The following is a 16,679-nucleotide window of genomic DNA, read 5'->3' as shown; positions in this document are numbered from 1 at the left end:
CGAATATTAACATTAAAATTTCAACAAATTAGACATATTTTTTTAGCGAGAGTAGGTGTGGCCGGTAAAGTGCTAATGTATGTAAATAAAACATGTTAGATCGACCGTTAAAAAACCTGTAAGAAACCGTTGAAAGCTTAAAACGTAAAGGCGGCTTCCGACGACCCGTGGTGGCTCGTTTCGCGCAAACGTGCCGTGGTTCAGTGTGCCGCCCGAGCGCACCCGTGCCAGCCTGTTCGGTTTCGCTGCTGCTCGATAACTTCACAGCTCTCGGTACATACTCAAATACTCGCCACCAACCGCGTCCGTTTCGCTGTATACTATACACTACAACTACTGCACATACTATAAAACAGCTTATGAGAAAGCCCCACATCATCATCTTTTTTTTATTCCCAATATGGCCATAGTAGTAGGACATCCATCCCAACAAAGTAAATAAAAAGAACACATCGTGACAACCCTGCGGTATGACGTAAAGTCTAGACGAAAGCGGCATTTCGCGAGATTTCAAAGGCGATGTACTACTGTATGTTCTTTACACTGTGGTATTAGTAAAACAATACGATTTTGAGGCCATTTTCTTTTTCTTTTTCACCTATTTGCTTAGACAAAAGTTCTACTATTTGCAACCCAGAAAACTGGGACGCGAATTACTGCAATGCGATTTCGTGCGGCAAGAAATCTCACTGCCATGGTTCGGGTAACCATTCTTTCGATGATCATCATTCGTACTGAATGTATTTTTGAAACTAGGTGACAACATGGATCGTAAAAAGAGTGTTATTGATAAGAAAGTATAGGAAAAAAAAACACAAAGAAGATTAACATCTCAGGAATGCGCGACGCGGAGCAATTCGCAAATTCTTGCGATGCGTCGTGCGAGCTCGCAGATTTCTGCGATGCGCCGGCGCATCGTAGTTTTGTGTTTCGACCCTAAGTGCTAAATAATACAGAAAAAAGGAATGCCGCGTATTTGTTGCGTCGTTTTTAACGCAAATTAATTTTTACTTTAAGTATTACTACGATAAAAAAATTGGCGGGCATTTGTGGTTATAGTTCTTACATGAATCAAAGTCAAAGATCATTTATTTCGTAGGTAAAATATATTTACACTTGAAAACGTCACATTTACATTACATTAAGCTACTGCTCATTCACTACGCTGATTTCTCTGAGAAGAACGAGCAACAAGCTCTAGGGATTGCTCTTTTCAAATAAACTTAAATGCTATGGAATACACTTTGAATCAAATTTGTGTGGATTCTGGAGCCGTGTCGTCTTTCCATACATCTAACACCTTCTACACATGTAACACGTAGTCTTCAGTTTTGTAATATGACTTTTCAATCAAAATATTTTTAATGTAGATTTTAAACTTGTGTTTTTAAAAATGTTAATCTTAATATATGCTTCGGAATCTTATTGTAAAAACGTATACAGTTCCCCATAAGAGTCGTTTACCCTCGTTTATCGTTTGTCGTGGATATCTTCTTTCTTATTGAAATTATGTATATTTTTACGGGCTTATAAAATATTTGAGTAAATGTATTGTGATGCCACAGTCATGATACCAGTCTCCTTAAACTTTTCTCTGAGAGAAACCCGAGAGCCTAGACGGTACACAGAACGAATCGCTCATTTTTGCAATACAAATATAGTTTGAATATCCCCCGCTTTACCCCACATGAGAATCCCGTGGGACATTATACTACGGAAGTAGCTAAAGTAAACTAGTCTAGCAGTACTAACATCGGTAAGCTCACGTATTCTGCGGACTGCGTATGCAGCGGAGCTTAATCTGCTGGCCAGGGAAGATACATGTGAAAACCATTGAAGTTTACTATCTAAGGCCACTCCCAAGAACAATGCTTTATTAACAAGATCTAACTTTTCTCCGTTTATTTCTATGCTTGGACTAGTCAATTTTACGTTAGGTAATTTAAATTTAACACATTTTGTCGTCTTGGCATTACGCAATAAATTGTTAGCATTAAACCAATAAGCTACCTCAGAGAGGGTACCATTGATATGATCATAGTTATTGTCATGTCTGTCTGTTTTAAAATTTATCATTAATTTTAAGTATATACGTTTTCAGTTTCTTAACCATTTGTTACCTTTTTAAGCTGATGGCTCAGTAACCAATGCTCAATAAATAAATAATAATAAACTAAATATAACAGGATGTAACACTCAATGTTATCGGGTAAGTACCAGCAGAACGACAAATCCAATAAAAGCTAGAGTTATTCGGAATATTCAATCCTAAACACACATTACGCGTGCCGAAAACACTGCGAGACTATATGTGGTTTTACGAAGTGATGGCGTCTGTTTAAATAAAACACTGTATATCTTGACATGTTGACAGTTCGTATACAACAAACAACAACGCGTTTGTATACGCCTGATATTTATTTAACAACAAAGCTTTTAACCCCGTACTCGAATATACAAACTTGTTGTGGTTTTTGGAATAGGAAGAGTCTTTTGGTCTAAATTAAACATCCACTTTTCTTGTATTTAGTCCTAAAATGTCATGTTTCAAATTGTGGTGAAGCTTTCTTAGTGAATCATGTTTTAATTCCGCTCTCCCCTTTCCATCACCGGGGAACAAGACGTAGTTTTGGGTTCGATCACTGTGCTGTTGACATTCCAAGGATTCGCACGAAGCATTCGCTTCCACATTTATATGGCGAGCGGTATGGAACGGCTTGGGTCTTTTCCAAGGCGAAAGTGAATAGGCATCATTCAGGTGTGCAAGTTCCAGCGTCGACCTCACCGTCACTATCCTTCAGGTGAAATGGAGATCAACTTATATTTTTATTAACAAAACTTCAGTGCGCCAAGCCAAATTTTAAGAATTCCTTTCTTGTGGAAACTGGGTCTACCAACCAAAGATTTAGATATTTTGCTACTTTTTTTATGATACCAAGTGACAGGGCGAACAAGTCGTGCGCCTGGTGGAAAGTCACGCCTGTCCATAACAGTTGCAGTGTCACTCAGAGCTTTTAATCGCAAAGAACTGTGGGACACTTCCACTTGCCCCGTCACCCTTAGACATAAGTTGACAAGTCCCATGTGCCTATAATTTCACCAGCACCTCTAGCACATCAACATTTAGCATCCGATTCATATATGTTCCGATTCCTTCAAAACCGGAACGTAGTAATGCTCACATTACTGCTTGGCGGCAGAAATAGGTGGCAGTACTGCTACTATATATTTACCTATTTACTATATATTGTCTGCAATGTCTTCAGGATCATTATATTGGAGTTCTATAAGTTGTAAATATAACGTCACTAGAAAACTGTGTGATAATTTTTCAATAGTGATTTACAATTAGATAACAACTTAAGAAATGAAATTTTTTCGGATCTAAATATATATTTATTTATATTTTTCTTTTTTTTTCAAACAAACCAAAGTTTCGAGCTCTTCACTTTATTTCGGAAACCTTCATTTGGAACTTGTAAAGACCCCAAAACGTTGGTTTGTTTGAAAAAACAAATATACGCAATTTAAGGCAGAAAAAGTAGTTTCAATTTCAATGTGCAGCAATAACAAAAATCTAAAAACTCGATAGACACCAGCTTGTTAACCTTCTTAGTCTGCCTTTCCACCAGAGATGAGTGAGTGTGCGAGAAAAAATCCACCAATATGATTACTTTATTTTCCTAGCCTCGCCCTGCGCAGCTCCGGTGGAAAAGGGTTAGCGGAACTAAGTATTTGTACATACAAAATAGCGAGAGATGTGTGCGAGGGTTGCGGGTACTCGAGCTACTGAAAGTATGACACTAACTGACACTGACATATCGCCACCGCTCACCCCATCACACCGTGCACCGCCCGCGCATAGCTCTACCTCGCACAGCTTTGGTGGAAACGATCACACCGTTTCACAGCGCCACCACACATCCACGCACCGCCTCGCTACATCGCACATCTCTGGTGGAAAGGCATCCTAATGCTTGATAGCCTAAACTGCCTCTGATCTTTTCAAATAACAACACTAGATTCTGATTCATAAACACAAGTCACAGAATTTCCTAAAGGGTAAAAGCAGTTTCACTTACTCTACAATAATACCTACAAAGTAGAAAACACCTTTTCCATCTGAGGCAAACTTATAGAGCATTGTGATTTCTTCAACAGTTGATAGATTCTTAAGTGCTTGATAGCCTTAAGTACCTCTGATATCTGCAAATAACAATACCACTGGTTCATATACAGAAGGAACAGAATTTTCTAAAGAGTAACAGCAGTTTCACTTACTGTACGAGGATATAAGGTTGAAAACATCTTTTTTTCATCTGACGCAAATTTATAGCATTGTGATTTCTTCAACAGTTGATAAATTCTTCAATGCTTGGTAGCCTAAACTGCCTTTGATCACTTCAAATAACAATACCACCGGTTCATATACAGAAGTCACATAATTTTCTAAGGAGTAAAAGCAGTTTCATTTACTCTATTGAAAACACCTTTTTCATCTAAGGCAGACTTATATCATTACGATTTCTTCAACTGTTGTTAGATTGCTAAATGCTTGGTAGCCTTAACTACCTCTGATCTCTTCAAATAACAATACCACTGGTTCATACACAGAAGTCGCAGAATGACCTAAAGGGTAAATGCACTTTCACTTACTCTACGAGAATATAAAGCTGAGAACACCTTTTTTCATCCGAGGCAAACTTACAGCATTGTGATATCTTCAAAATTTGGTAAAAAGTAGCTAAATCACTATTATTGTCTTATAAAAAATTTTTTGATCCAGATTGCGTGTTCGTGTACCAACGACCCCGGTGCCTAACGCATTACAACTCCTTGATGGACGTGAGTGTGCAAAAGGATAATTGTCATAAACAGAGCATGCACAAACAGAAATGTGAAGAGATAGGTACGTTCTGTTCTTATGTTTACTAATGCGATACACTTTAGACACGTCTGCACCTTAAGGCCTGGCTACATAGTCGAGCTTCACCGCAAGTAAATTTACTCAAACCGAATTCGCGCTTGTATCTGTATGCGTGTATGCTGTTAAAAGCATTACCGTGTAGACGGGCCATTAGGTAGGGCGCGACGAGTAACAGACAAATTGCGTCTCCCCTGGCGCTCCACTAAGCCGTGGTGAAACTTAGTTAACCAAGCTGTACTCAACATTCTTTGGCTGGAATTAAGATCCTTGGTCTTCACTTTCTGCAATGAAAAAAAATATAGTCACACGGTGGAAAGTCTACAACATCAATATTAAGAGCATTAACAAATAACATATATTCATATATAAAATAATGTTCGTCTGTTTTTATCAAGTAATTAATAGATTCAGGCGTTACTTTGCGGAAGTCCATTTTAATAAAAATAGAGGTAAATTAACTGGAATTTATATCATTTTTATGGTTTTCACCTTAGAATAATAACGCATAGAATGATAGTTTCATATCTAACGAACTGTCACAAGTGAGGCAAAAATCAAATTCATGTAGGCTAGTTTTAGTAGTAGGTTAATTTTCGGTTTTAGTGAATATTTATATAAAAATACAAGTTGAAACGCGTTACTTCCTTGTGGAATGTGATGTTAGTATCTATTTTATGTTTGTCTGACGTATTTTTACACTCATTTACCGCACTTTTCGTCATTTTTAGCTAAAATTCTGGAGCTGTTCGCGGTGCAAGGTGACCTTGAGCACTGAAGGCCCGCCCTCTCGTGTAGGCCCTTTGAGCGCGCTTCAATTTGCCTCACTTAGCGTGTGCGGACTAGGTTTTGCGTTATTATTCTAAGGTTTTCACTTATTAAAAAAATGGTGTAGTAGTACGGTAGAACGTTTACTACATCTATAATATAGAGCATTAAAAAATTACGTATATTGAATGTCAAATATGAAAATAATATTCGCCTGTTTTTATCCAGCAATAAAGACGCTACTTTGCGGAAAATCCATGTTATAAAAATGGAAGTAAATTAATTGGACTTTACATCATTGTTTTGGTCTTCACTTTCTATAATGAAAAAAAGAAACATAATATTGTAGTACGGTAGAAAGTTTACTGCATCAACAATATAAAAGCATTAAAAATAACATTATTTATTTTGGCTATTTATAACTAAAACGTCGTTAACTGACAAAATAATTTTTTGAGATATTTTTGAGGATGTAATATTGAAATTGTTTAATGATTCAGCCATGCATCTTTAGGGTAAGTTACGAAAAGTCGATCACGTTAACTTATTTTAACTGTGGTTCTCAATTCGACTGTATGTTCTTTTTTTTGTGTATGATACGCGATAACTCCGATATTTCTGAACCATAGTGGTCCCATTTCATTTTGAAGAAAATCATCCACTTTTAAGGGTGGTTGTTTACGCATGCAGATTCATTTTTATAAATAGCGCCTAACTTTAAATTAGGAGCAATTATTTTAATGGTTGATTTTGCTATTACTCCAATTCAAGGCGTTATTCTCTCAATATACTTTGAGTAGTGACAACCGATTATTATTATCTCCAGTGTCAAGTCCTGTATAGTGGCGAACTAGGGGATATTTCCACTCAGAGCTTTAAATCGCAAAGATCTGACAGTTGCACTGCCACTGCGCCCGTTACCCAGAGACATAAGTTTTCAAGTCTAATGTGCCTGTGATTTCACTGGCACCCTTACCCTTCTAAATCGGAACGCAGTAATGTTAACAATACTGCTTGACGGCAGAAATAGGCGGTAGGGTGGCAGTACTTCACTGGACGAACTCTTAAAACTCTCTTCTTTCTTTGTTTGTAAGTATTTTACAAAAACCCTGTTTAAAGGTTAAACTGGGCGTGACTTTACCACTAGATATGATATGATATGATATGATAGAATATGTGTCTTCGCTTAGGCATATTCAATTTCGCTAAACATTTATTGCAAACAAATAATATTTTACCAAGTTCCCATTCTTATAATATCTTACAGTTTTGTGAAAAAATACTATATCTGGGTGTTTTGGAATAGATGAAAATAATTAGACACAACAATACGGGATGTATAATAAATGAACAATAATTTGTATGCGTCTGTTTATGAAAAATATGTGGAAGTATAGACTTAAAATTTCTGAACAATTTTGGTTTCGGGTTTACTTAGAAGTCTGGTATTAAAGATATTCCAGTTTGAAATTTGTTATAAATAATAGAATTAAATATGTTCGGTGTTTTAATATATATATAATATTAAACTACAAGAGCCTTCGTAGAAGCAGATTGATGCCGTGGTTTATAACATGACAAAAGTTTAGATGAAATTATTTTGTATAATACTATGGTCAAAAGGCATGAAGTTAAGCCACAACAAAAGAAAACTTAGTGAACTTAGTTACTGGTAACTTGGACACAATATTTTATTTGTGAACCGTGCCATCTATCCCTGATATCGGTTGTTTGCACCCGATTCATTTTTTTATAATGCTTTTTGCAACATGCTATCGGACCATGGACCATGAGCAGTTGTTTTGTTATGATCTATTTAGCGTGTTAGGCTCGCCCGCCCTGTGTAAGGAGATTATCACACTGCACCGCGCCCCGCGACGGTCAGCGGTCTAGCGGCCCCGCGTCTCTTGAAATAATCGCTTCGCAGTTGATCACCGTAGTGATTGTATGTAGCCGATATCCTTCTTTAATAAGAATGGTTAATAATACAGAACTCACTCAGGACGCTGCAGTTATACTGTCACCGAAGATATTAGATACATCCCTTATTACGAACCAGATCGATAAATGGATAATTTCATTACAAAGATTTAAAGAAAATATGAAGACAAATTTGGTAGATTTTGAATTCAAATATAAATTTATCGACGGCGCGATCTATTGTAGAAAACTGAACATGTCCTTAAGCTCAAAACTCTGCGCGGTAATGCGGAGCGTGCCATATACCCTGCGGTTCGCCGCGCTCCCGCGGAGAAGCCTTCTCAGAGTGTTTGACGTGCGTGTTTTCCATACAAACTGAGGTATTTCAGTACAATGTTAAAAAACGCAGCTCCGCGCTCCGTCGCGGGTCGCGGTGCACTGTGATAATCGCCTTAGACTGCCTTCAACTTACCAATTTCTCATCCCTTTAGCCCCACATGTGGCGCCTCTTCAATCGTCTGTTCTTAGAGATTCGTTCAGAGCTTGTGCAAGCCTGTTTTCATGTCGTGAGATTCTCTCATTATAGGCTTATAGGGTTTTGTCATGCTACTCATCTCCTGTTTGACAGTAGGGATTTTCGCATAATCATGAATATCAGCCATTTTTGTGAACCATGAAGCATTCGCCAGAGTTTTGAGTACACTATTTTGGAACCTCTGTAATATCTCCAAGTTTGACATACTTGCTGATCCCCACAGTTGTAATCCATAACTCCAAACCTATTTGAGGACTGTTTCAATTAAAGTTTATTGGCACTAAGTACCGTTGACAACTAAAATGTTTAAGAACTTATTAATGTATGTATGTATGTATGATTGTTAAGAAGCTCGTATTATCGTAGACGATAAAAGAAAACGTAAAGTAAAATGCGAATTATTAATAAATATTTTTTAATACAGTTGTCCTCGTAGTAAGCGCATGGTGTCATTACTCAGATTTAGTAGGGTATTATACCGTAGGTATTTTCGATTTTGTATGAGAGTGATGTATCTGTTATGCAGTAACTATTGGGTAATCTGGGCCAATACATTATTTATTTACGTTACTATATTAAGCTCCTTATATATTTTAGTTTTATGTCCATTTCCTAAAGTTTTTATTACGTTTTTAATACAGTTGCTCAAAAGGTGGTATTTTTCGCACTACAAATCGTGCGAAAAGTTGGATTTCTCGCACTAGTGCTTTTTACTTTTCCAGTTTTTTTTAAATTTACTGTTGTTTTAAGTCTTAAACATAGAACTAAAGAGATTGTATATTTATTTCATATTTATGTGCTTTGTGACGTAAGTCATTCGTCATTACTATACTGTATCTATGGAGAGACCGCATTTTTACACCTATGTATGAAGTAAATGCTCCTTAGTAGCGATTATGTAGAAAATAAAGTAATATAAAATAGTAATTTTAATGTGGCTGACTACTAGCAACAGTTGCCATATTGAAAAAAGTCGGCCAAAAAAGTACTAATTTTTTTCATCGTTTACATTCCCGCCTTTTTCATTAACTTTTTTAAATACTGTTTTATTTTACTTTCAATGTAGGTTTTTCGCAAATGTATTAAAAAACGTTGTTTGATACACATGCGGATTTGTCATTTTCACTTGTCTCGCCTCTGGCTCGGGCCAAGATGCCTCGAGACTCGTGAATTATGACTAACTTTCCGCACTTGTATCAAAAATAACTATATTAGTTCCTAAAATGAGATTAAAATAATTCTGACTTGTACTTATTTCGTCATATGCCATACCTTTAAAAATGTTATTATTTTATTCTCTACTTCCGTTCTACTGCCGCTCTCCATCCGACATCCGTCCAAAACAATTACTGTCAAATAAGTAATACTCGATTAAATTACAAGACGCATGATGTGAATGAAACTTCGTACTCGACATTGTGTTTAGATTTGGTCGAGTATTCCTTAATTGACAGTAATTATTTCGGACGAAAAACTGGTATATACACCTAGTGTGTACATTACACAATTGATAGTCGTTATGAGTATACAATTTCAAAGTCCGCGTTTTATAATCACTTGACTGTTACAGAAACATGCCAAATATAATTACTATCGAAAATCTATAAGCCATCCTAAATAATACTGTACAGTCTTCGAAACATGATATTGTTTAACTAATAGATTCAGGCGTTACTTTGCGGAAATGAAGTTTCAATTTACAAACCTGTACAGAAAATCAAAAATATATATTTTATTAATTCTATGGTAATATTCAACGCAAGCGCAGCCATTTTGCACGATTTAACCTTCACTGGGTTCGCGGAGTTGCAAATTAATTTACTTCCATTTTTATGATAATTTTTGTAAAATTATGATCCAGATAACCTAAGGATTACATCATGGAGTTCAAATGCGTCACCAGAGAGCCGAGGTCCGTCTGCGCCCCGACACATATCAAACAACACCAAGGAAATTCTACCTAAGGGTATATTAATGTATATTTTTATTAAATAGACGACATATTCCGTTTTAGTGGTTATTATAAACGCAACTTTCCTCCCACGCGATACGGACCATAGTGCTACGGTAAGCTAATACGGGTATACATACGTAGGTGGAGATAAATTTTTCTTGATGTGATATTTACAAATGAGTACCCGATACGGCCTGTCCTTACAAATTTAAAGGTTCAGTGGTAGCTCTTATTCCTGGACATATTTAGAGTATGGACATATGTAGCCTACTCTCGGCTAAAATAAATAGAAGGCTCGGTTCACATAAAATTATTTATTTTGTCTTTAATTCAGACAACAGGGTCCATAAATTGGTACAATTTTCTTATTGGCTATGTTATTAAAAAGATAAACATGACATTAAGTATAAATAAGAGGAAAAGAGCGGGAACAGACCCAAACCAAGACAGCCCAGGCTTTAAAATCAGTTAAATTACGTGAGGTTTTACATGATGACTCGATACACGTCCTTTCGCTTCGAGATTTTGATGTGAGTGGAGACGGAAAGAACCAAAACGTAAGAATAATGGACGACGGGTCTAATACAAAAACCACGAAAAAAATATCCCAAGTCAACCTATTCGAAATTTAAATTGTAATGTCATCGCAGTATCGCGCTGTCAGTAAAACAAATGAAGACTAAAGCGGAGTGTCGCGCTCTGTATACGATTTTAGCGCCTTAAAAGTGCGGACACTTTTTAGCGCGGACCCGACGTCCATATAATTGTAAGTCAATGAAGAATAATGAAGACAAAGAATTCGAGAACAATTTCAAATTTCGAAAATAAGTGTCCAGGAACCAGCAAATAGCGTGAAAAAGGTGGGATGACAATGAAGGAGGTCGCATACGTCACGAACTAAAAAAAAAGTGACTACCTTACGCCCCGAGGACGAGTAGGCGTTGATGCACGGAATAGGCGGACTCTTAGGCGCTGAGCAGATGGAGCAACTTTGATCATCGAGTTTCGGCAATGGCAATGGCCGTGGTCACGGGCTGATTGGCAATCCAGTGCAACGCGAAAGTTCAAAAGTATAATTAATCTATTATTTTATGCAGGTTCTATACGCTGCGGTCTACTCAAGAATACCTACCTGAGTACGGAAAAGCGGTACACCATAGCGTGTGTGACCTACACAATATGTCCATATAATACTATTTATTTTATTGTGACTTAGAATTACTATTTTCAGTGTATGAAACTTCGTGTGACACGGCCGAACCTATTCCGGCCCATCCCACCAAGCTGATGGAACCAAAATCTTACAGATCAACAGCTCAAGGTGCGTCCTTGTCATATGTTTATATCGCGGTTTCTAATTCACTGGTGTTATAAATAAGCCTTTTCGGAGTAGTGGATTAATTTAATATTATCAATGTCATAACATTACGATAATTTGCAATACAATGTCAAGAGACAAATATTACGATCGGTTGATATAAACAATAACAGGTTAATATAAAACTAAAAAAGTATATCTAAAAAAAGAATATAAATAAATAAGTATTGTCAAAATACAACGTCAATTAAAAATAACAATTTCTACGAAAGAAATTCCACTGCACTGTAGAGTTCATCATTCACCTTTTTTTATGACACTAAGTGATGGTACGAACAAGGCGTGCTCCTGTTGGTAAGCTACACGTCTGTCCGTAACAGTTGCAGTGTCACTCAGAGCTTTAAATCGCAAAGATCTAAGGGGCACTGCCACTGTGCCCATCACCCTGAGACATGAGTTGAAAAGTCCCACTTACCTGTAACTTCACCTTCAAAACCGGAACGCCTCGTAGCCTAACCCGTAACAAGTTGTAAGTACTATAGGAAACTAAATAAGTATACAGGGTATCTCACGGCTATGCGACAAAAGTACTGCTGCATTTACGTTATACTGCGAAAACTTTTAAACAACGACATAGATCACATTTTGAATATGTGATATATTACTATGTGTGTACATGGCACCCGCGATACAGGTTTTCCCTAGTGTGGAGCTTTAAGTGCGTGGGTTTAAAAAATGCAAATATAATAAATCGCGTCGGCAGTTTCAACTATGTTTCTTTTTTTAAAAGATCATATTAAACGGTATTCCTTAATATAAAATAAGGTAATGCTACTTAACAAAAATATTCTTTTAATTGACCTTTTTGCATCATAAATATACCTACAACTTGTTTTTTTTTACATTTGGTCGATTTGTTCCAAGGTAAGGCAAGACATTTTTAATAGTATTTTATGCAGTAACGACGTTCTTAAAGTCGTTCTTAATGTACGAGATTTTAAGACCTAATTATGTAATGATTGCATACAATACTTTTTCGTCGAATAAATTAAAATAATGAAACTTAAAGATTATTTATTCACAATCCACGACAACAAATTCAAACGAAGGCCAAGCAAACGCTACAAAACAACAAACCAAAGAGATAGAAGTGTACGTGATTGGCCAAGTACCGCTTATATATTAACCTATCAGGAAGCAGTATAGAGTTGAGCGTTTGAGTAAAGTCATATTTGATACTTTAGTTAGCAAAAATAAGACATTATTTAGTCATTATGGTTCTGTGTATACAATAATGAAATTTTCCAGTTCATTAGAGAGTACCATAGGTAATACAATTTTGCTTCGGAACTAACAAGAGCCGCTTTGTGATATAAGTACCTAGTTTATGAAATTATAATAGATTAAAGTACAACAGTGAAAAAAAAGTTTCAGGCTCGTGTACATATCCATAGGAATTGGAAAGTATGCGCGTTTTGTGACATGAACATGTTTATAGAATAAGAAAACAGATCAAAGGATAGACCAGCATAAACCAGATAAAAGAATAAGTGGACAGAGTTTGAATTCTCATTATTGTTTTCCAAAGGCGAAAAGGATTTATGCCAGACGTCGGCGATGGTGCTGACCCCGCCGTACAACTACGTCAGCATGCAGCACTGCTGCGTGTGTAACAAGAAGAGAAACAAAACAGGTGAAATAACATTTTTTCACACCAGTTCTATTGCCCGTAAGGCCTGTGCAAACCTGCGGAGGGCGAGGGAGAGCATCGAAGAGGATTTTATGCCCTAAGCGGACACTGCTGAGACCGCAAACGTCTACGCTGTCGAAAAGATTCAAGCTCATTCAGGTTCAGTCTTTAGATTCCGCCGCATGCTGGCGCCTCCCATCGTGACGCGCGATCTTAAATATTCGGTCTTAGAGCATTGAAATTTATACTTTATTTCAATTGTAATAGCGTAACATATACATTAATGAATTTAATATCCAAAGCCTTCCATGTGATTTGCGCAGGCCCCATAAAAATTACTTCTTGCACCTGTGTGAAGCATGATACAATGCCCGCTTTAAGAATCAATATTTCTTCAGCTTGAACTCGATTTTTTCCCCGTAGTAATATGGTTCATTTTGCTCATTTTGCTTGAGTCGAACAGCAGGGACACTGGCTTTATTTCAGAATTTATTTTTTTAAATGAAATTAAAAAAGACTTTTGAAAATGTATTCATATTCATATTCTTTATTTGCAAGTTACATGGTTATATAACAGGTGTTCTTATGCTAATGGTACTTGACATGCATCTAGTATATGAACAGAAATAGAGACGAAATGTAATTTAATTTTTTTGAAAACTATTTACCATTTACCATTACTGTGAGAACAGCGCTCCGATTGGCCAACCCGAGTTCGAAACAATTGACGGGTGTCGTCAATGGGTGTCGTCAACTTATTCACTTCAAATCGACCAGTTAACTTGATCTTTGCTATAATGGACGAAAATTACACATTTAATATTTTATTACCGATGAAATGTGATTCCGTTTGTTTTGTAATTAGATGTTTTGCTGTTTTTCCCACACCACCAAATAGAACAGCACGGCATTATTAGATATATTATCTTTATTACAATAAATACAGAATATTTTTTGAAATGTACGGAGACGTTCACACAGGTCAGTAGTTGGCCTGTCTATATTTCAGTGCAAATGGGAGTTGATATTTATATAAGAGCTGTATCGCTAATGTGTTACCGGGAATATATGGCCCTTATTTCGTCTCTATTTCTGGTTATATACTCGATGTTGAAATGTAACACCCCGTGGGGACACTGCAACATTCTGAGGGCACTATGTCCTTACTTTACTAAAACATATAGATTATTAGGATAAAATTAAAAACAATTCAATAGGAAAATTCTACATTATTTAAATAAAATTAAGAATTATTAATAACAAAAAACTAAACAGAATTTTAGGCAATATCAACAATAAATATTATTAATTCATTTTACATTTAGGTCTCATTTCTGATACACTTATGTCTGTCTATTTGACATACTTTACAAATTATAAACTTGGTAATTCGTTTATAAGCACTCTTTTCTAAAAAGTATTCTTTTAGTGAATAAAAAGCTTTTGCTCTGTAGATAGCTCTTTAGATGGGTTACAAAGGCCTTATGTGTGTCTTGTGTTTTTATATTTATTGGGATCGCATTATACATTTGAATTACCATAAAGTGGGGCCCTGAATGGTATATACCTAGAGTACTGAAAGGATGCTTCAACATGTGTAAACCTCTATTGCTACGCTTCAGAGTCTTTACAGGTGAGAAAAAATGATTATATTTCTTTACAAATTTACTACACTCAAGAATGTAAACTGAGGTTAGTGTCAAAATCTTGTGTTTTTTTTTTAAATTAGCAAGTATTCTTATACATATCTTTTGTAGTAAGAATAAGTGGTCAATCTCAACGCAATTTCCCCATAAAACTATCCCGTAGAGAACCTTGCGTGAATAAAGGCATAGTTCGCAGATAGAGCTGTTTTAAAATCTATAACCTTTTTGAGGTTGTACAACGCATAAATAAATGAAGACAATTTACCAGTTAATTTTTGTACATGAGATTTCCAATTCATAGTTGAGTCTAATTCAATACCGCGTAGGGTCGCTGTAGTTTCTGTTTTTAGTTCTGTATTTTTATATTGATACTCGTATTATATATTTATTGGTACGGTCTAAACTGAATACGTTTACATTTTTTTATATATTCAATTCCAAATTGTGAGAGTTTAGCCATTTTATTAGGTTTTCTAGTGTCTTATCTAATTTGTCCTGTAATTCTTCCTCATTTTCACAAGATAATATGATTGTAATCCATCTGCAAATAAAGTGCAATCTTCTTTACATATTTTGGGCAGTTCATTTAGATATATCAAGAACAAAGTACAACCCAAAACGCTACGTATCTACCACACGTATAGTATATCGTATACTATCGTATACAGTTGATATAAAAAAAATCATTGGTGTATGTAAAGCACTTATTGACTACAGCGGTTTCCTTATAAAATTTCTTGGTAAGTTTGTGTTTTTTCTTTCTATCGTGAAAATTTTTAATAATCATGTTTTCACACCGTATGGTAATTTCAATTTTGCTATATATTGTTTTCTAATAGTACATTACGATATTAGTGCGTAAAGATGGTTATAACATGCGAGCTTAGAATAATAACGCATAGAAACCTAGCCCGCACACGCTAAGTGAGGCAAGTTAGAGGGTTCCAAACGCGTCCCAGGAGCGCGCGGGCTGTTAGTGCTCAAGGTCATATTGCACCGCGAACAGCTCCAAAATTTTTTGCTAAAAATGACGAAATGTGCGGTAAATGGGTGTAAAAATACAACAGACAAACAAAATAGACACTAACATCGCATTCCACAAGTAAGTAATGCGTTTCAACTCATATTTTTATGTAAATATTCACTAAAACAGAAAAATAATTTCGCGGCAACAAGATACGAAAGTGTTGCAAAGTAACGAATTTTTTTTCTCCCCATTTTACCATTCTGTATCAAAATAATTATATTACGTAAATTTTAGTGGTGCCTGTAATTTCGATTTATTTGCGCATTTTGAACTAATATTTACTCGAATAAACATTAAATGTTTTCGTTAACTCCTGTAAGTGATTGGGACACTTAATTATTTTATAATACTTTTAACGGCTCTGCGTTCATGCTTTATTGAATAATTATTCATATTAATTTTATTTGAATTGGAGCACATATTGCAACAAATTTACAGTATATATTTGTTTCTACTATAGTGTTGGCACCACCAGTACAACTTTGATAGCTTATTATATGTCTTTCTTTTCGTAACTCAAGCGAAATATTTTATATTAAAATATTTTATTTTCTTAAAAGGGGAGCATTCTTAAGCGATTTTTTAATCTATTTTAACAGTTATTTTCTTTAATGTTTGCTTATGGCATTTTCGGTTTTAGGTTTCGAATATGGCACTTATTTCTAAATCCAAGATGGCGGGCGCGATTTTTCGAATAATGGCAAGTTGGGTATCGTTTTCGAGATGTTTGGGAATGTTCAATACAAATATGGGACTCATTTCTAAATCTAAAACACGACAGTTCAAATAAAAGCAATATTCGTAATGAGCACCCCCAAATACCTCGAAAACGATACCCAACTTGCCATTATTTGAAAAATCGTGCCCGCCATCTTGGATGTAGAAATGAGTGCCATA

At 35.8% G+C, this 16,679-nt stretch overlaps 1 protein-coding gene across 4 annotated transcripts in view; it reads left to right on the top strand.

Annotated features, from left to right (window-relative positions):
* Window positions 1-16,679, top strand: part of LOC113236497 — a 76,529-nt gene that overhangs the window by 38,456 nt on the left and 21,394 nt on the right. For all 4 annotated transcript variants that reach the window (XM_026472600.1, XM_026472599.1, XM_026472598.1 and 1 more), the window contains exons 26-29: window positions 4,787-4,909; window positions 10,009-10,113; window positions 11,333-11,422; window positions 13,008-13,112. In XM_026472600.1, the coding sequence (XP_026328385.1) occupies window positions 4,787-4,909; window positions 10,009-10,113; window positions 11,333-11,422; window positions 13,008-13,112 (423 nt within the window). The remainder of the gene's footprint in view (window positions 1-4,786; window positions 4,910-10,008; window positions 10,114-11,332; window positions 11,423-13,007; window positions 13,113-16,679) is intronic.

The sequence above is a fragment of the Hyposmocoma kahamanoa genome, unplaced genomic scaffold, assembly GCF_003589595.1.
Source record: "Hyposmocoma kahamanoa isolate Upper Pololo Valley unplaced genomic scaffold, ASM358959v1 92, whole genome shotgun sequence".
NCBI lineage: Eukaryota > Metazoa > Arthropoda > Insecta > Lepidoptera > Cosmopterigidae > Hyposmocoma > Hyposmocoma kahamanoa.
The sequence above is the reverse complement of the archived record's forward strand: the minus strand, read 5'-3'. Positions and strand labels throughout refer to the sequence as shown.